The sequence below is a fragment of the Rhinichthys klamathensis genome, unplaced genomic scaffold (assembly GCF_029890125.1).
Source record: "Rhinichthys klamathensis goyatoka isolate OS25496 unplaced genomic scaffold, OSU_Roscu_1.1 h1tg000137l_1, whole genome shotgun sequence".
Classification (NCBI taxonomy): Eukaryota; Metazoa; Chordata; class Actinopteri; order Cypriniformes; family Leuciscidae; genus Rhinichthys; species Rhinichthys klamathensis.
In genome coordinates, this window is record NW_026606672.1 from 1,044,333 (window position 1) to 1,064,010 (window position 19,678).

The 19,678-nt window shown below is 37.4% G+C and overlaps 1 protein-coding gene across 1 annotated transcript in view; it reads right to left on the reverse strand.

Moving 5' to 3' along the window:
- dnah10 (dynein axonemal heavy chain 10) overlaps positions 1 to 19,678 on the reverse strand; it is a 41,675-nt gene that overhangs the window by 21,349 nt on the left and 648 nt on the right. Inside the window, exons 3-44 of the mRNA XM_056257404.1 lie at positions 19,458 to 19,579; positions 19,096 to 19,201; positions 18,902 to 19,017; positions 18,618 to 18,813; positions 18,125 to 18,282; positions 17,780 to 18,010; positions 17,217 to 17,407; positions 16,817 to 17,015; positions 16,518 to 16,712; positions 16,257 to 16,427; positions 15,972 to 16,148; positions 14,803 to 14,976; positions 14,488 to 14,645; positions 14,203 to 14,354; positions 13,159 to 13,323; positions 12,832 to 13,039; positions 12,585 to 12,741; positions 9,202 to 9,681; positions 8,930 to 9,088; positions 8,140 to 8,256; positions 7,723 to 7,825; positions 7,451 to 7,629; positions 7,144 to 7,355; positions 6,797 to 6,953; positions 6,093 to 6,326; positions 5,878 to 6,000; positions 5,561 to 5,794; positions 4,618 to 4,841; positions 4,255 to 4,524; positions 3,980 to 4,163; positions 3,761 to 3,895; positions 3,216 to 3,368; positions 2,915 to 3,103; positions 2,596 to 2,742; positions 2,293 to 2,484; positions 2,093 to 2,211; positions 1,795 to 1,953; positions 1,573 to 1,708; positions 1,365 to 1,487; positions 850 to 981; positions 549 to 765; positions 81 to 200 (exon numbers count right to left, since the gene is read on the reverse strand). Of these exons, the coding sequence (XP_056113379.1) occupies positions 81 to 200; positions 549 to 765; positions 850 to 981; positions 1,365 to 1,487; positions 1,573 to 1,708; positions 1,795 to 1,953; positions 2,093 to 2,211; positions 2,293 to 2,484; positions 2,596 to 2,742; positions 2,915 to 3,103; positions 3,216 to 3,368; positions 3,761 to 3,895; positions 3,980 to 4,163; positions 4,255 to 4,524; positions 4,618 to 4,841; positions 5,561 to 5,794; positions 5,878 to 6,000; positions 6,093 to 6,326; positions 6,797 to 6,953; positions 7,144 to 7,355; positions 7,451 to 7,629; positions 7,723 to 7,825; positions 8,140 to 8,256; positions 8,930 to 9,088; positions 9,202 to 9,681; positions 12,585 to 12,741; positions 12,832 to 13,039; positions 13,159 to 13,323; positions 14,203 to 14,354; positions 14,488 to 14,645; positions 14,803 to 14,976; positions 15,972 to 16,148; positions 16,257 to 16,427; positions 16,518 to 16,712; positions 16,817 to 17,015; positions 17,217 to 17,407; positions 17,780 to 18,010; positions 18,125 to 18,282; positions 18,618 to 18,813; positions 18,902 to 19,017; positions 19,096 to 19,201; positions 19,458 to 19,579 (7,374 nt within the window). The remainder of the gene's footprint in view (positions 1 to 80; positions 201 to 548; positions 766 to 849; positions 982 to 1,364; positions 1,488 to 1,572; positions 1,709 to 1,794; positions 1,954 to 2,092; positions 2,212 to 2,292; positions 2,485 to 2,595; positions 2,743 to 2,914; positions 3,104 to 3,215; positions 3,369 to 3,760; positions 3,896 to 3,979; positions 4,164 to 4,254; positions 4,525 to 4,617; positions 4,842 to 5,560; positions 5,795 to 5,877; positions 6,001 to 6,092; positions 6,327 to 6,796; positions 6,954 to 7,143; positions 7,356 to 7,450; positions 7,630 to 7,722; positions 7,826 to 8,139; positions 8,257 to 8,929; positions 9,089 to 9,201; positions 9,682 to 12,584; positions 12,742 to 12,831; positions 13,040 to 13,158; positions 13,324 to 14,202; positions 14,355 to 14,487; positions 14,646 to 14,802; positions 14,977 to 15,971; positions 16,149 to 16,256; positions 16,428 to 16,517; positions 16,713 to 16,816; positions 17,016 to 17,216; positions 17,408 to 17,779; positions 18,011 to 18,124; positions 18,283 to 18,617; positions 18,814 to 18,901; positions 19,018 to 19,095; positions 19,202 to 19,457; positions 19,580 to 19,678) is intronic.

The window sequence follows — 19,678 nt, forward strand, 5'->3', positions numbered from 1 at the left end:
AGTAGAGAGAAAGGAAACGGTTGGAGAGGAAGAAACAGCAATACAAAGAAGGAGCAAAGAGAAGAAATAAGCTGCTTTACCAAGGATGTCGATGAATTTCATATCAGGGCTATGAATGTATTTTGATACCATGGAGCTCCAGGGAACCCACTTCTTTTGGGTTCCATCAAAATGAAAATCATAGAGAGTTGGCAAGTAAACTGCAAAATTAAACAAACAAATAAAATATAAAAGAATTAAAAAAATTGACAATAAAGAAGGATTTCGAGTAATAATAATTTAATTGAATAAAAAAAATATATATTTTTATGAGGAACAAAATCATAATATATCTTGTTTTTGTGACAGTTGCCCTTTCATAGAAAAATAAGAACTGGCTGATCTTGTATATGGAGTTACACAATATATGTGTTGTTTGTCATTTTGATAAAATAATGTATACCGTTTCATGTGCACTAGTTATAACTAAGAAATAGTTATATTTTCTTCATTCACTGCCAATACCAGGTATTGCAATAAGTTAATTTTGGACGCTGCTTCCACCTCACCTGGAATTTGTCCAGGGCCAGCAAGCACTTTCTCATCATGTACATTGTTCAGAGAGGACAACTTTTTGATAAAATCATCAAACTTCTGTCTGCCATTTTCCAGGAGACAAGCCCCCAGCGAACAGTAGAGTGCCTCCAGAAAATAACACTCCAGCTCCTCAGTAATAAAGTCCTCGTTCTCCAGCAGAGAATCTAGCACCACAGTCAACTGCGTCACCTACAGGAAAAAAGAAGTTTGTGCAACATGCTAGAGAGATTACTTACACTCTAGTGTTGTTCAGGTCTCTACTGACTCACTCACCATGTTTAAATCCGTCTGTAGGATCACAGTCTTCAGTTTCTCTGTCAGTTTACCATCAACCATACCATCCACTATCATATCGATGGCACTTGGTACATATTTTTCAAACAATTTGTGGAGTTCTGTCTTTTCCTGTTGACAGAGCAAAGGCATGTTGAAAATATAATCTTATCAGTGTCAGAGCATGATTTTGTTTTTATCAGTGTCAGAACATGATACATGATACAGTGTAAAAATAAATTATGTACTACATCGATCATGTGTTTTGTTAAATTGTATGCTCCCACACACAGATATTATTCTAATATCTTAAAAATGCCTTAAAAAGAAATGACAATAATCTTTTCACTCCCAAATTTCCATTATATTTCATTTCATTTGGCCACAAATAATGTTTGCTATGGCTGTCAACTTCCTTTGACATGTAAAAATAGTACACACTCAGTTTTCTTGCTTGACGAACCGCTGGTAGAAATTTTTAGGATAACTTAAGCACAGAGTAGAAATACACTTACTTTGGGGGCTCTGCTGTTGACCCATTTTTCCCAGAAGGGAAGGTAGCGAAGGTTTTTGGGGTCCACAAACACCATTCCACAACGCGAAACGGTAGCAGGGGAGGCATACTGCAGATCTCCAACCTGAAATACATCACTTTTGTTTGCAAGTCTACAACAGTTACACTGAATTCCACTCCTTTGACAAAATGAAGGGGTTGCATGATACCTCAAAGAGCAGAGCACAGTGGTTCTGTAGACGAATTCTCTCTCCATTAGCCAGCGTGAGAAGCCTGTTATCATCCATAACTGAATTCATGTTCTCCACCCATAGAGCGTCTACATCTCCATCGAAGAGGATGTACCTGTAAAGCAAACACAAATTCATTCCGTTCTGTTTCATGCCTTTGATATAAAATAGATGTAGAAGAATTTTAAGCCATGATTTCACCTCCTTTCTTTTTTGTCTGTAGGTTTATTGATGTCACGGAATATGTTAGACAGAATCCCATCAGTCCAATCTCGTGTGACCGTGTCCAGGATCCCATAAAGCTCAATCACACTCATCGCTTTAGGGTTCAGGCTGTACATTTTGGTCAGCAGGCCCAACCTACAGATACAATTTAACACTTATGTGTATTTGCCTGAGAGGACAATTTGTTTTATGAACATGTAGCAGAATTTCTAGACATTCTGCATAAAAAATAGTCATTGTATGAATATATTGTTATTTATGTGTAGACAAAGACCTGGTCTGTGATTGGCAGAGTGTGTTTATCACCACAGATTTCCCTCCTCCTGTCGGTCCAACCACCATGGTTGTGTGTCTGGTCATCATGGTCTCATACATTTGCACCACTTTGTCCACCTACATAACACAAATTAGTCATGAATCATTATGCCTAATAGTTACAATCCTTTTAAAATGAGTTTTGAAGGGAAGAATCACCTGGCTGGGCAGCATGATATACTTATTCTCCTGCAGGGTGCCCTCTACAGCGTCATTAAAGCTGGGGTAACGTACACGTGGGCAGTCAAGCCCGGGGAACAGATCTGAGATGAGGCCCAAAAACAGAGGAACATCCTCAAATACAAACTTGGGCAGGTTCATGTCTCTCAGAGCCCTCATCAAAACCACATCCTAATAGGGGTAAAGAAATGAGGAAGAGAAAAAAAAAGGAAGAAAATAGGAGTAAATTTGTGATGGCAGCTCGTTAAGGTTTGTTGGAAGATGATGCAGAGAGATCAATACCTCACTGAGATCAGGTGAACCTCTCTTCAGCTCCCCTGCCATTACTAACACAGACTTCAGTGCTCTAAGCCCAAAGTCATAGTGTGACTGTTTAGACAGCTGCTCTCGTGCTAGTTTGTACAGCACTGTCATCTTCTTTGCCAAAACCTGCAAGTAAACCATTAATGCAATTTTTTATTTGTATTTTGTTTGCCTATTCACACACGGCTCTGATGTTCATGTGAAACTTTTTGATTAAAAACAATTAAATTGTATAATTTATTCTCTTTTTAGTCTGATCCATTTAATCTACTGACAGCCCAGTCCTTATTTTCCCCACCTTAGCCAAAAGGAAGCCTTCAGAGAAGAGCATGATCTCACAGATCTGCTGCAGGTCAGGCACGATGACTACCACTGGTCTGAATAAAGTTTTCACTGACTCAGGAAGTTCTGTGCGGCCAGCATAACCAGGGTTCATCGTGATGAAGATTCCAATGCGGTTATCTAGACTGATTTCTTGACCTTCAAACTAAACAACACAAAAAACAAAATACACTCAGTACCTTAAATATTTACAACAACTTTCAGTATTTGACTATCAGAGTGACTCTGGAAAACGTGACTTCCAGTTACAAACTTACTTGAAACCTCTTGAGGTCCAGCATGAGAGCGTTTCGGATTGTTTGGATCTGGGATGAGATGACAGACAGCACTGAGGCGTCAATGCGGTTGAACTCATCAAAACAGCCCCAGGCTCCACACTGAGCTAAACCAGAGAGGATTTTACCCACAGCCTAAAAGACAGGAAAAACAAAATCTAAATTAATAGCATACACTCAAAATGATTTTTTTTTAAAGAAATTAATTATTTTATTCAGCAGGGATGTGTTAAATTGATCAAAAGTGACCTGAAGTATAATGACCTATAATATTACTAAATATTTCACATTTCAAATAAATGCTGTTCTTGGTTTGTACAAAACTATTAAGCAGAACAGCTGTTTTCAACTGTAATAATACTCAGCATTTTAAAATGATTTCTGAAATATCATGTGCGCTGAAACTACATTTTGAACCATAGTGTATATCATATTGAAATACATCATCTTAATAATTTTGTTGAACTAACATGTCACCATGCAAAGCAATAATCTCTCAGTAGAGTTTTGAGTCTGCAGTCTCTTACCATGTAGTCCATGCCCTCTCCACAGTTGGTGACCACACACAAAAGCCCCAAAGCTTTTGCCAGATCTTTAGTGGATTCAGTTTTCCCTGTACCCGCAGGCCCGGCTGGTGCTCCACCCAGGAACATAGACAAGGCCTGAGAGCATCATACAATGTATTAATAAGACGTGTACAAATAAAACAGGCCATTTAGGAAAGGACAACTGGGTAAATTGAATACCTGGGTAAGTGTGAGATAGATGCGGTCAGTCAGGGGAGTAATGACCAGCCGGCCGTTCAACCCCATGTACTCGTAGCCGTAAGAGAACTGAGCACTGCACTGCCGCACAAACAGCTCATCGGGCTCTTTAACCCAGTAGAATCTCAATTGACTCTCCCATTCAAACTCACGGGCATCTGTAATACTGCCCACAGAAAAAGTGTGCGTTAGGATGGAAAATTCAACCAATTATCAACGTTACAACCTCTTGTGAGGTGACAGTTTTCATAACTTACCTATCTCTGACAAAAGCATCCACAATGTCCCTAGCATGGACATCAATGATGAGGACAGTGTTGATTTTCCGTCTGTCATTCTTATTTAAAGGTTGCGTGATGCGCCTCACCAAGTCATTGATCTGCTGGTGCATTTTCTTTGCATACTGTTTCAATGCCTGCTTTTCGCCATGATACATCCTTTTGAAGACGTCTTCCACCTCCCAGGTCCACCACACTTGGTTTGCTGCCAGCACCACCATGCCCTGGTAGTCAAGCATCCAGTCCACCCTGATGGAAATGCAGGCAGCCATATTATTAAATTCTCATTAATTCTAATTGGACAGTAAAGCTCAATGAGATGGAGTCTAGTAATGTCCTCACCTAGTCTTTTGGTGGCCGTAGAAGTAAATAGCCTCTTTGGTGATAAGTCTGTTGGTTCTCCTCATCTCCAGCAGCACTCCAGTCATCCAGTCCTCCACACGGCCCTCTGCAGGGACAGGTTGTTTGAGCTCCATCACCTCCCCCTCGGCAGACACCAGTGCCCTTGCCACCATCTCTCCATTCATTCCCGTATCAAAACGCAAAGCTGCAATGTTGTCATACATCTGTCGATGAGGAAAAACAAGATGACTGATTAATTTATGGTCTGTTGTGCACCTGTTATTTTTGAACCAGAATTCAGTTCATTTGAATGATTTTAATATAAGGGCGAGGAAAGCTTATACAGTAGAGCAGGGGTTTTCAAACTGAGATTCAGGGACTCAATGGATTCAATGGAGTGCTAGCGGGTCCGTGGAAAAGTTTCGAGAAAAACAATGTAAAAAATATAAATAAATAATACAAAAAGATTAAACTAATAACTAAATAAACAAATCATTTTTGCATTCAAAAATAAATTGATTAAATACATTTTGATTTATATATTAAATAAATACAAACATTTCATTAAAATAAATAACATTTTAAAATATAAAAATACATTTTGATTTAAATAATACATATAACAGTACAGTACTACAGAGAATAGAAAACACATTAATAATATTATTTCTTCCACAGTATACTTCCTTTATACTTAAAACAAGGAAATATATAACAGCCTTTTAAATTTTAGGATGCAGCAGAGTACGAGTAGCCTAATAAAAGCAGGTTTTATTGCGCATGAAACTTGTTAAGCTCATATGACTAGCCAAATTCTACTTGTTCTATCCCTATAGTTTATAAGATTTAAACATGCATGTGAATCATTCACAATAAGATCAATAACATGCATTTAGAAAACAGAATTTAGAAAACAAAAAACTTTCATTTCACCCAAAATTACCTTGATCATGTGCTCCTGCACACAAGTAGGCTCACTGCTCCCCAAAATACTGAGCAGCTCATCATCAGAAATGAAGAAAAAGCGTGGGAAAGCATTTCGCTTGGAATCGAGGTAATCGTTCAGACTCTTTTGACACCTCTCCAAACCGTCGCTTAGGTTCTGCAGGTCAGCCAGACGATTTGGAACCAGACAGCATCTCTTAATTCCAGGGTCCTTCACTGTGTCGGTCATTATCTGGTGATAGCCATCAGAGGATAAGGGATTTACATTCTTCACAAAAAACACATTTTCATATTAATTGTTGGTGCAGAACTCACCTTTTTGAACATTTTGTCAATATTTTCGAATTTTTTGGCTTCCTCAGGTAGCTGTGAGCTAATGTCACCTCCAATGAAGATGCTTTCCAGGTACATCCATTTTTGCTGCACTAACATCCATACCTACACATTTGAGAATAATAGTAAAGAAATGTGAACATGAGCTAGTGTGATTTTCATGTCGTTGATTGTTGATATTGTTGGTTTCCATTGACCTCAATAATCTCACTAATGAGTGATAGATTCTTCTCCCACTGCTGCACGGTGGCCAGGAAGGGACCTACAAAGTGGCTGCCTGCCATACTCTGCAGGTTCATGGCATCATCATCCAAGTGCTGGAGAATCTCATCCACAGCACCAAGAATGAAACCATGCTCCTGTGTGCCTTTTAAGAACCGCTGCACATTGAACTTCATATTTCCCCATGTTTCCTCCACTTCTTTTACTCCCTGCAAAAATGCATACAAACACACTCTGTAATCTAATATCACAATCATTTAAGGAAACTTACGATCAATGCCACAATCTCAATAAACAGTTCAAATCAGTCTTTCTTGGGACTTTTCATCATCAACATCATTTACTCATGCTCTTCCAAATCTGTATGCATTTGTTTCTTCTGTGAAACAATGTTGGCAACCAAACAGTTTAAGTTTTCCTTGACTTTTATTGGCTGGACAAAAATACAATGGAAGCCAATGTGAACCGAAACTGTTTGGTTACCAACACTCTTCTTTCTATACCATCTACTTTATATTCCACAGAAGTCAGAAAGGCGTGCAGGTTTGGAAAGACATGAGTAATTGATTGCAGGATGTTCATTTTTGGGTGAACTTTCCCTTTAACTCTAATGCTGGATGTCAAACCATAACTATTATAAGAAGTTTAGTTGAATTTAATTTTTGATGAGATTTCTAACCGTCTCGATGCCAAGCTCCTTTACAGCTGAGGTGACAATGTCACTGATGACGGCCCCATACTTGTGCAGTTCCATGGAGAACATGTTCTCCAGAGTGAAGGTGTTTGGGTTCATCTCAAAGCTAGAGCCTGTCTTCTCCATTAGGCCCTTCCAGTGCCTGCAGCAACCAAGTGAGCACTTGAGTCTCGTGTTGCATAAAGTATATCCAAACAGCTAGTGACCTTAGATTAAGCAACCTTTTTGAAGATCACACTATTCACTTAATCATATTTACTAGCTGTGTCTAAAGGCAGGGATATATTACTTTAAGTTAAAACATTATAAAAAAAAATCTTAAAAGCATTTACCTGTCTCTGAGAGCCTTATTTTTTAGGTCCAAAAGAAGAGGGAGTGACTCTTTGAATTCTTTCATGCGGCCCTCCAGGAAGAAAGATACAGGCAGAGCTCTCACATCCTTCGGCAGCTTCCGCAAGCTCTTGATAAGTCCTTCTATACCGTCCTGAAGGACCTTTATGTCCAGATTTACCCAAAGGGTCTGTGACCACTCTGTCTTAGCTACCTGAGGAATATACACACACCTGTGTCACAACTGTTCAGAAAATGCGACCAACATAATAATAAGTCAAAGTTTATGTAATGAATTGACATTCTAACTTTCTGGCTCTTATAAATCTCATAGATCTGTCTCAGGCCCCTCATCTCCTTCTGTACATTGAGAAGCTCTGGGTACATAGTGATGGGCAGGTTGAACAATTTCTCAGCTTTAGCCAGTTCCTGACGGCTTGCCTCTACCCTAGCCAACTCCGTCTCATAGGTATCCATGATATCTAAACCTATAAGAGAACACATAAACAATGATGATATAATACCAGGTGGGTAAGATATGAAAAACAAAACACATCAGGATAGAGTCCTGGTGCTCTTGCCTTTCTCTAGATCATCTCCCACTGCTCCGGGACCATGCATGTTGAAGCTCTCTGCAAATATGGAGATCTCCTGTTTATACTCCTCAATCTGATTCAGAGTGATCTGAGAGAGAGAGAGAGAGAGAGAGAGAGAGAGAGAGAGAGAGAGAGAGAGAGAGAGAGAGAGAGTGAATTGAAAGTGAATTCAGTGAATTTCAACATTAAGAAACCAAAGATCAGGGGCCAGTTGCATAAACATAGCCGCTAAGTTAAGACTTTTCAAATTTTTCGAATTCAAATTTGACCAATCTACCTTTTTATGTAACTGGCTTAAAAATGTTATGACCAGTCTTGTAAGACTATGTAAGACTAGTCTAAGCAGTGTGTGCAACCGGCCAACCAGCAAATTAAGCCTTACTGGTAAATAATTGGTACTACCTCTGCAAAAGTCTTCTTTACTTTTCCCAAACCGCAGTCAACCCGTCTAGACTCTTTAAAAAGTTCACTCCACAGATTGCAGATGTTTGCAGACAGTTGCACCTCCTCCTCTGAAGTCTTCAGAACAAAAGAGTTGTAAAGCAGATCAATAATCAAAGGAACGACCACAAAACTTTTTAGTGCATATTCAATATTTGACATGTACACTAACAATGGTTTAGGTTAAGTAAGATTATTCTTTTTTTTTTTTTGTGAAAGAAATTAATACTTTTATTCACCAAGGACACATTAAAGTAATAAAAAGTCACAGTTATAACGCTTATATTGTCAAAATATTTCTATTTAAAATAAATGCATTTTTTTAATCTTTCTATTAATCAAAGGATCCTGAAAAGAGTATCACTGTTTCCACAGAAAGATTAAGCAGCACAACTGTTTTCAACATTGATAATAATAAGAAATATTCTTTGAGCAGAAAATCAGTATATTAGAATGATTTCTGAAGGATCATGTGTCACTGAAGTAATGACTGCTAAAATTCATCTTTTCCATCACAGGAATAAATACATCTCAAGTTATACTAAAATAGAAAACAGTTATTTTTAAATTGTAATAATATTTCATAATATAAAGGGTTTTACTGTATTTTTGACCAAATAAAAGCAGCATTGGTGAGAATAAGTAACTTATTCACAAGCACATTTTATCATCTTTCATTATAACAAATTGGTTTAGACTAATTGGTTTATATACTGTCGCTCTACTGTCTGATACACTCAGGTCTACTCACCTCCACATTGTACATGCTCAGAGTTCTGTATCTCTCTTGAATATCATCGATTCTCATCTCCACTAAGAGAGACATATCTCTAATGTCTGTGATGGTGCCCAGAACAAATTTCAGGTCCTCCAAGGTATTGGGGTTCCTCTTCAAATGATCTGACAATTTCTGTTCACAGTAAACGCATTCTATAAGTACAGACTGTCTCAAAATCTCAACATTTCACTTACATGATTCTTAGATGAAGATAACATTTAGAAGAGTGCAACAGTTGTCCTCACCAACAGTTCATTGCGCAGGTTGAAAAGCTCCTCTCGGGCCGAGTCATTGAGTAGCCTGCCCAGAGAAGTGACCCACGCTTGTGCGTTCTCCTGGATGGCACGGGCTAGCGGCTCCAGGTTCAGCCTGATTATGTGTTCATGCTTCATCAAGGGCTGCTTTGCCACTTCATTGCTGATCTTGACATAGAACTGAAACTTCTCATCATACATCACACATGAGGGCTTCTTGGCTGCAAACTTCTCCATGACAATAGCCTTGTCGAGTTTCCAGAGAGAGCGGTAGCTCATCCATGTTTTGAGGTAGACGCTGGTTCCATTAAGGAGACGCTGCATTGTCTGGGAGACGGCAGTGGCTTGCTCATTTATCTGTGGAAGCTGGCAAACGTCATTGTAAAAAGTGAAGACGAATGGTTTTTCTTCACCATCCACATACTGCGGAGGGCATTGGATGCAACTGCCGTGCATCCAGCGAACAAACCGCTAGAAAGATACAAACAGAGGAAAAGGTGACCTGAGTGACCAAATATCTACTTTACACTAAAACTGTTCTAAAATTGTGAAAATATTTGCTTTCTAATTGCTATCATTATTTTCAGTATTTTCATTTGTCAGAGAAGCAATAGGTCAATGGAGACGGCGGTGGTATGTACGTATTTCTGTTGTTTAGACTTTAGATTCATATTTGCTGCTCAGAAGGAGTAATTTGTTTACTTTTATTTGTATTTTCTATTTTTATAGTAATTTGTATTTTGACTGCATTTATTTGTAATTAGAATAATAGATTGTTATTAATCAAAAAAATATTTTTATTGCTCGTTACATCTATTGTGCTTAAGTGCTGAACTGTCCCGCAGTAGTTTCAATTTGAGCCATTCGCTTCCGCGGGTACTTAAAGGTGCAGTAACATGATGTTGAAAATTTGAATACACACCTAAACAAAAAATTGTGTTTGTACATAGTACTGGCTGTGTAAATAGGAGAAAAAACAAAATGAATAGTACCGATCCATGGAGCACAAAACGACAAATTTTGTCGAATGTGTGTAATCAAACAGTTGATGTTTCCCATTGATTTCCATATTATTTTTTTCCTAGCCTACTATGGAAGTCAATGGGGTCCATCAACTGTATGGTTACACACATTCGTCAAAATATCTTCTTTTGTGTTCAGCAGAAAGAAGTTCATACATGGAGAGTGAGTAAATAATGACAGAATTTTCATGGTTCGAACCCTTTAACTATCCATGTTTATTATATGCTGCTGTCCCTTTAAGACCTGCACACTTCTAACAAAGTGACAGACGCAAATGATTACTTTCACTTTAGACATAACAAACTGTGTTTATGTAAACCTTGTGTGTATTTGACAGTATTAGCACAATCAGACGCAATTTAGATAAAGTCCAGTAATCGGGAGCTGTTTGACAGGTTTTTGTCAAAAAACAGTGTCCCATGAGTAACTCTACCGCTGCGTTAACATGTGATGCGAATGTACGTCGAGCTACAGGTCACGGTCAGGGTCTATGGTCAAGCCATAGTTTGGGGGCCCCCAAGTGGCGGTGGGGCCCTAAGCAGCCGCTTAGTTCGCGTATAGGGAGGGCCGGCTCTGGACGCATGTGTGTGATGTCGATGCAAGAGCAGTGTAGCATCTGGACCAATCAGACACACAAATTATTCATTATATGTTATGAATAATCCAGCACTCACTCTCCCAACAAAGGTCTATGAAACTTTCCCCAAAACTAACATCCCAATTGAAGCTAACACACTGGCAGAACCCGGTGTCCTGTTACAGGACACATTAAGACTGATAAGACTTTTTACAACCCCAAATATTTGCAGATCACTTAATTCTTGCTGAGAAGGAGAAATAAACCCAAATATATTATATATATAACCACTTGAGAAATGTTTAAACATGTATCTAATTTTCCCATTCCATGATTTTCCTGTATTCCATGTATTCATTCTCTCTTTTAAACTCTTTTGGAATAATGTTTTAGACTTGCATACTATGGTTAACCAAAATCATATGTTTTTTTGGTTAATGTAATGTAAATTAACAACCCCCATTTGTTCATTTACATTACATTTTGCAAACTTTGTGACACATTAGTTCTCACATTAGTGACAGTGGTTCTCTCTCATCAAGACAACATCAGCAAAGATCAACTGGAGCCTCAACAAATTGCATCAGGACAGTTTAATTCAAATGGGCGAGACATGCAAGTATCAAACTTAGTCTCATTATTTGATACATCAAGTATCCTTACCCCTTTTAAAAAAGGGCGTGTTAGAACTAAACTGATGGTTTGCTCAGGCTGCTGATCTGCGGAATTTCAAACAATGCTATAACTTATTGCTCTCCTGTATTCTGCTTCAGTTCTCTTTCCCTTGGTAAACTGTATGCATGTTTGTATGTTAGAGTAGTTTAAATGTTTAGTCTAGTTAATAAAGTCTTGTTCATGTCACATGCAAAGTTGTCCATGTTTCGAGCTCATTTATACTGGAGTCCCTAATCATGCAGATTTTGATTATTTGCTCTTAGTGGTACAAGTAAAGTAAAAAAAAAAAAGACATTTCCCATACCCCGGAAATGTACATTTCTTAGAATAAATAAACAATTAACACTGACTGTTCACGGGACAAACAGGTTAATTGATTGTAATATTAATTTTACAACATTAAGTTAATTCTATTAACTGATCTATTAACTATTTCTGTAGAGCTAATTTACTACAGCAGACAATGTTGCGTAAACCAGTGTTGGAGGGACAGAATGCTCTCAGATTTCATTAAAAAGATCTTAATTTGAGTTTCAAAGGTAAACAAAAAACTTATGGGTTTGGAATGATATGAGGGTGAGTAATTAATGACAGAATTTTCATTCTTTGGTGAACTAACCCTCCCTGTTCTATCTTGTTGTATATTCTGAACGATGTATCCTGTATTCTGCCTATCAAAGATGAATCATTTGTTGTATTCCTCATTTGAATAAATGTAAATGATTTGCTAACTAAATTAATCATAATTGATTCATTTTGCAACGTCGACAGTTATTGAACTGAAATAAATCAACATTGAACTGACTTGAGCTAAACATTACACTATTGTAGTGCTGTTTATAGCTGATTGATTAACTTTACAGTTATTGAACTGAACTGAATCAACACTGAACTGACTTGAGTTGAATAATGACAGCTCTTTTTAGAGTTGATTTACAGCAGAATTTGAATTATTTTCATATTTGATAAAAGTTTGCATCATTGATTGCTATTATCCTGTTTATAACTGTGAAGTTGCTTTGAAACAATCTATAGGCCTATTGTTTATAACATGCTAAATAAAGGTGACTTGTCTTGACTTATGTAGCCTGCAACATACCTTGGTGCTCTCCACACAGTCGGCGACACACTGTCTAATAAGCTTGTACACCTCACTGTTTTTGGGAAGCAACGCAATCTCAGGAGCAGCTAGAATGGTGTCGATTTGAAAGAGTGGAGTAGTGCCCATCAGTGCTTTGTTAAAAGCTTGAATATTCCTGAAAGGCAATTGTAATGGTAAGCATAAAAGAGCATTAGACTTATGAGATCTATGTAAATGCATCTGAGAAACAATCAAATAAACCTACTGAAGCACCATCTTGGTAAGTGAATCAAAGATCTTGTGCTCCCAGTAAGCGTAGAACTGAGCCATGCGCTTGGCTTTGCCAGTGCTGGTCTCCATGATCAAACTTTCCATCTTGGTGAGGAGAGGACTGATAGCTGCATACTTATTCACCAGCAGGTTCACCACCTTTGCCCTCTCACTCTCAATGAAATCACAGAACTCTTTTATTCCTGGAACAACAGGCAGAAAACACCTTAACACATTGCCACTTTGTACCTGATGTGTTTGCTTATTTTGAGTTATTAAGAGTAATCTAGCGATTGCAAATACAGCCAATAGCATTCTTAACCTGGTAGGTGTCCAGCTTTATCTGCCGTTGGGAACTTGAAAAGGTTTGCAGATTCAATGGATTTAAGTTTATCGTCAATGTCTCGTTCATTCTTCTGAATTTGGTTCACCAATGACTCAAATTTGGAAGTGGCCTGATTTCCACGTTGGATGAATTGTGGTATACCTGTTAAATGAAGTTTAATTCAAAAGATGACATTAAGAACTTTTAGAAGACAAGATAGTGGGGCAGCAACTACTCATTTTTACGGGGTACCCGGCATTCAAAATATAATATTTAGACCTAAATGTCAGATTTATGTATTTAAATTGCATATAAAATTTCCATCCATCTGTATTACATAGTTTTAACATAATAACTTAATATGATGTCATATATACTTGAAACAGGTAAGATTTCTACACTCAAAAAAATCTTGGCATAGTTTATTACAAACTATTACATATTTGATTTTATTTAAATAATCATATTCTCAAAATGCATGAATTTAAATAGTTTAGAATCAGCATAAATATGTTAATTGTGAAAACAATTAAATGTATTCAGTAAGAACATGTATAAAAAAATATGTCTAGCTGTAGAACAAGCAAATTTGACTGATTGATGATAAACATATAAACTACATAATTGTGTATTTAAAATAAATGCATTTTATTGTAACTATTACGAAAATCTTACCAGTTTCTTTCCTTATTCATTTATGTATGACTGACAAATATGCATCACTTTAAGTTTACTAGTTTATTTTAACCCTGTAATCTAAATCTAAATGGATGGAAATTTTAGGTTAAACTTTAGTATCCTTGTTCCAGTGTAATTATACATTTAAGTTCTGAGTAACATGAATTAACTACATGAACTTACTATAGGGTTAGGGTTAGATTAGGGTTGGTTTAGGTTAGTTGCATGTAATTATTAATAATGTATAGTTATTAATATAGTAACTACATGTAACATGTGTAACAAGGTAAAAGAAAAAGTAACATTTTAACAAATTTTATATGCACTTTAAATACATAAATCTTAAATTTGTGTGCAACTTACCCAAACAATTCCAGTTGACTCTTTTGCACCCTAAGCTTAGCACTCGCCTCAGTTCCTGCACCTGATCAGCCATTAGTGAGGACTCGGCATCATTTAGATTATCCATCAGAGAGTGGTAATGGTTTACTAACTTCTTCAGTTCAATTTTGTACCTGCATGCGTAACAGTAAATAGTAACAAAAGTGTCAAAACACCCTTCAAGAGACATTTTAAGGAAGTCTTTTTAGGTCAAATGTCATGAAGGTTCAGTAAATTAATTGCAGGAATTAATTATAGGCAGACTACCTGAGAAACCTGTCTTCCTGCAGAGCCACATTTTGTGCCTCATTTGGTAATAAGATGCCCAAGTGATCCAGATATTTGGTCTCAGATATGATCTCTTGTAGTTCAGGGGCAAAATTCACAGAATAGTGCACATCCTTTTCCAGTCTGCCCTGAGCAGTCTGCAATTACAGCCATATGCATACATAATAACATTAATGTTATTTCAAAGCACTGGTTTAAGTACATAGTGGCTATGGAGTAGAGGGAAACTCAGATCAAGTTTGACCATCTTTTCCTCACAGCTAACAGACAGGTTTCCCTGTCACGGCAACGTACGGCATTTGGCTGTATGGAGTCTTCATACACTGTCCCAGCACTGTTGACCATTATCAGCACATTTCTCTTCATGAGAAGGGGCAGAGTCTCAGTAGTCTCTGCTTTCCAATGGTTATAGAGCTCCACCTCATAGTCCCTCATACGCAAAGCCACCTCTAAGAATTTGGATTCCACCTGCAAAGGGAAAAAATAAAAGACAGTCAGGATATTTGTATTCATATAAATGCAAACATGGGAGAGCATAAGCATATGCAAAGAATACCTAAGTTCAAGTTGTGAACTCTGATAGGTGTAGCAAATAGAGTATAGGGATGTGCAAAACTCACTTTTCAATATTACATTTACTGCACATGCCTGCTTTTTCGTCAATGAATACAAGCAATCAGATGAACTCCCTTTTTATTTGATCTGCTCCAAGAAAGTACACAATGTAGCAAACATCACACAACTTAAGTTGGAACACATGCAGACTCGCACACACACACACTCGCACGCACATGCACGCTCGCAGCCTTACACGCTGTAAATTTTAAAATAGTGGGTGCATTTTTTATTACTCGCTTTTGTGTTTCGCCTCCCTCCGCCATTTTACACTAGCGCGAGTAGTGCGTATGTTACGAATGACATCAAAGAAACGTCAGTAGGCTATAATCGATTATGATCTATTAATGCAACGATTAATTTCAACACCCCTAGTTTTGAGGGGACATTTATTTAAAGACTACACTGTTCCTACAGTGCTCTGGTGTTCAAAGACTGTCAAATTTTGTAAAACAGAAAACCTGAACTATTTTATTTAACACACCATCTTAAAAATAATAAACATTAGTGGGACACTCAAAAAACAATGTAATGACATCCATATGAATGTGTATTGATGTATGGGTGCTGAAATATCATAACTATCATAATTTTAAATTATTATGTTTTTAAATGTATTATCTATATACATGCATTTGTATATAATTATGATTAATTTTTATAATTTATTATTCATTAATATAGATTACGCTTTGTAATTATCCCTTTTGATTGTCAACACCAGTCCCAATCCCACTGAGATTGTATATCCCGTATAATATTATAGTTGAATGCCTACAAGGTTTGACACTCAGCTCATCATAATAGTAACAAAACCTTTAACTTAGTGACAAAATGGGAAAACTTACTACTTTGCCCTCTTCGGTGTACATCAGATCACGTGCCTCCTTGAAGCGTTTAATGGGGTACTTAATGCGGTCTAGCAGGAAACGCTCCCAAACAATGGCTCCTGCCACAGGAGGATGATTTTTATTCAGAGGTGGATTATCCTGGAGTTTCATAAATATGTCATTTAGAAGGTCCATCTAGGCAACAACAACACCAAAGAAGACACTTAAGAACAGCAAGAAATGCAATCTTTGTATCACCATCCAACATGTCCTAGGTTTTTTAGTAAGCAGGTCTTGAGGCACCTCTTTGCAGTACTGAGCAAGAATATCATTAAACTTCTTCATCAACTGATTGTTGATGGCATCTCTAGAGCGGATGTGCTTGAATTTCAGCAGCAGGTCAAATGCTGCAGATGAAGAACGCAGTGTCTTGAAGGAGTGATCAATGAAACTGATAGCTTCCCTTTCAATGGCCTTAATAAAAACAGAGCATTTAATACACCAAAAATATCAAAAGAGGAAAACAAATGAACACTGACAATATAGTTGCAGCCAGATTTTTACCTGGACGCCAGCTTTAAATTCTTGTATGATCATTTTCCAACTGCTCATTTTGCGGATGTCAAAAGGGTCAAAGGTAAGCTCCTCAATGGGTTCGACGAGGCAGTTTACACGGTGTAAAACATCATCTATTCGCTTTGGATCACCCGTCACTGCTTTTAACTCTGGTCCAAAGATAATGTAGAACTCGTCCAGAGTCTATCAGTGAAAATTAATTTGTGAGAAGGTTACTGTCTGTGAGGAAAAATTTCTTCATGTAAAGTTGAAAGTAAATTAAATACGCTTAATCTAATTTGGCAAACCTGCAAAATGTTATACAAGTCCTGACAGACTGAAGCCATATAGTCTGTCTTTTCAAACAGCTTTTTGCGATTGAATTCCCAGCGGGGATCACGGTCTGATTTCTCAATCTGTGCACGGACCTCAAAATAACTGGCCTTCCACCGTTCCAAGACTTGCTTTCCATCCTGAGCTTTGGCTTTGGCCACCACTCTCTTGTCTCTGCATTATATCAATTAATGTGGGAATTACAATCATTATAAATTAACATTGTGTGGAACTTCTAAATTGATTAAACATTTAATAAAAAGTGTAAGCCTTGTTTAGTTTTTTTCCACATCAAACAAAAGTCACTTCAAATGCAACATTTTCATCTTTTTGTGCTGGCTTGTGGGTTGACTTTTACAGATTTTGCTTACTCACTTAAATAGAACACGGACATTTACGACTCTCGCAACCCGTTCAGATAGTTCCCAGGCAATGCGTTCCATCAAAGATTCCAAACGCTCGTCTATGTTGTAATGCCTGGATAATATCCAGATCAAACGCAGCCCGTTCATCAGTTGAGGAATAGTGTCCAAGACCACTTTGAAATCCAGTCCTGTGACAAGGTTCTGTAAATAATAAAACATTGATGAGTAACTATATATTTTTGAGCCATGCTGCTCTGCTGGTGGGGGACCTCTCTATTTATAATTCTAGAATTATCTAATTTACTCACCCCTATGGCGTTCCAAAAGAGAAAAAAATACAACATACAGGTTCAGAACGATATAGAGATTACTAAATAAGGATTTTGTTATTGGGATGCTTTGTTGTACTTGTAATTGTACTTGAAAACGGAAAATACTGATTCCCAAAACTGAATTTTACTGTAAAGCTGCTGAAGCAACTGGTATTGTACAAAGCACTTTATGAATAAACGCATTCCTATTCCTAGACCTATTCCTGTGTGGGGCAGCAACATAGGAATGGTTACTTCTCACCCTGAAGTGTCTCTCCATTGTGGTGAGGAATTGTACATTACTGGTAGACTCCTCGTGGTATTTTCTAAGCTCAGATGTAGTCTTTTCCAGCTCCTGCATTATGAATGAGTCGGCATGGGTCAACACATCCAGAATCTTCTTCACCACTGGCAGGTTCAGCTGCTCACTCAAACTACTCAAGACAGCAAAACGTTCACGCCAGAACTCAATCTCTGCCAAAGGACCAGGTCCCTTCAATAGTGAAAAAACAGTCAGTCAGGTAATCCTTTACATTATCTGTTTAGGTTAGAGTAGAAAACTTAACAAGAATTCCATCTTGATTCATTCATTTGAAATTTTACAAACCTGTGGTTGCTTAGTTTTCTGCTCTTGGATGACAATTGTGATTTGTGTGTGCCAATTCATCACACACTGCTCAAGTTTCTCCACCATCCCTGGATTAGACATGAGTGTCTCCACTTCTCCCTCCAAATCAAGATCTGGAATGTGAAATTTAAACTCACCTAAAACACAGAGATCAAAATGTTAAGCAATGTTTTCAACATTGATAATAATAAGAAATGTTTCTTGAGCACCAAATCAACATATTAGAATGGTTTCTGAAGGAAAACACTGAAGACTGGAGTAATGGCTGCTGAAAATTCAGCTTTGCCATCACATGAATAAATTACATATTATATAATATAATGATATTATTTTTAATTGTAATCATATTTCACATTTTACTGTTCTACTGTTTACTCAATTTTACTGTTTTTACTGATTTTTGATTAAGTAAAATAAGCTTTGGTGATACCCATAAGATACCTCTTTCAAAAAAATTGAAAAACTAGCCTACCTTCCAGCTGTAGTAAGGTTTGGTCTATGACCTGCAAGAATTTATGTGTGCTGTGGAGAAGATCATCTCGGACCTCAAAAGCTCCACGGGATTCCGCAGGCTGCTGTTTCTCTTGAGAGTCTTGAGAGCCAGCAACACCATTATAGCCACCATCAGTGATCCTGAGCTGGTTCACTGAGAGAAGAGGAACATACACCTGCAAGGAAAGAGCTCAGTGTAGATAGTTCCATGGTATAATTAAAGATAATTCATTTTGAATGGGAGTAAGAGATTTAGTCACACACATGGTTGAGAAGCCCTCTCAGCATCATCAAGGGGTTGTCATTCATCATGCCAAACTCAATAAGTTTGGGCATCAAATTATTAGCCTCATGCATGTCCACAGGTTCAATGATGGTTTCTGGATAGGATAAAACACCAGACATATCAGTTAAATGTGCAAATTTTGGGAGGCACAAATTGAGAGTACTCCCCCTACCTTTAGTGTTCCTCAGGAAGTAAAGGAAATTGTATTTCTCGAACCTCTCCGGGATATTGTTCACGTCCACATGAAGCTCTACATGATACACAATCTGAACCTCAGTCTTGTGATGGGGGAAAAATGTCAAAGCATCATAAAACAGCAATAGGCCTAATAATAATAAATAATATTAAGTAATCAAATAAGATCTCATACACATCTTGATTAATAATAAACATATTTAATCATTTGATAAAATAAATAAAACGTATTAAACGTATTTGCGAAGATCTCGTTCCTGTCCTAAAACAGAATATATATATATATATATATATAATTCTCATATAATAAATATTCTCATATAATAAATTGAGAATTACATTGGGAGGTGGTTTATCCACATTTGTTGCCTCTGACAGGCCCTCAACTGCAAGATCCGGACTCTGAGAGTCTTCTGGGTTTGAGGACTCATGGCTTTTTCTTTTTTTAACTTTTCTTCTCTCTTCAGTCATGTGTGTGAGCAATGGAAAAAAAGACAAGAACAACTTGTAACTTAGTTTGATGAATTTCTTTCTGATCATATTAATGAGGACTGAGGAAG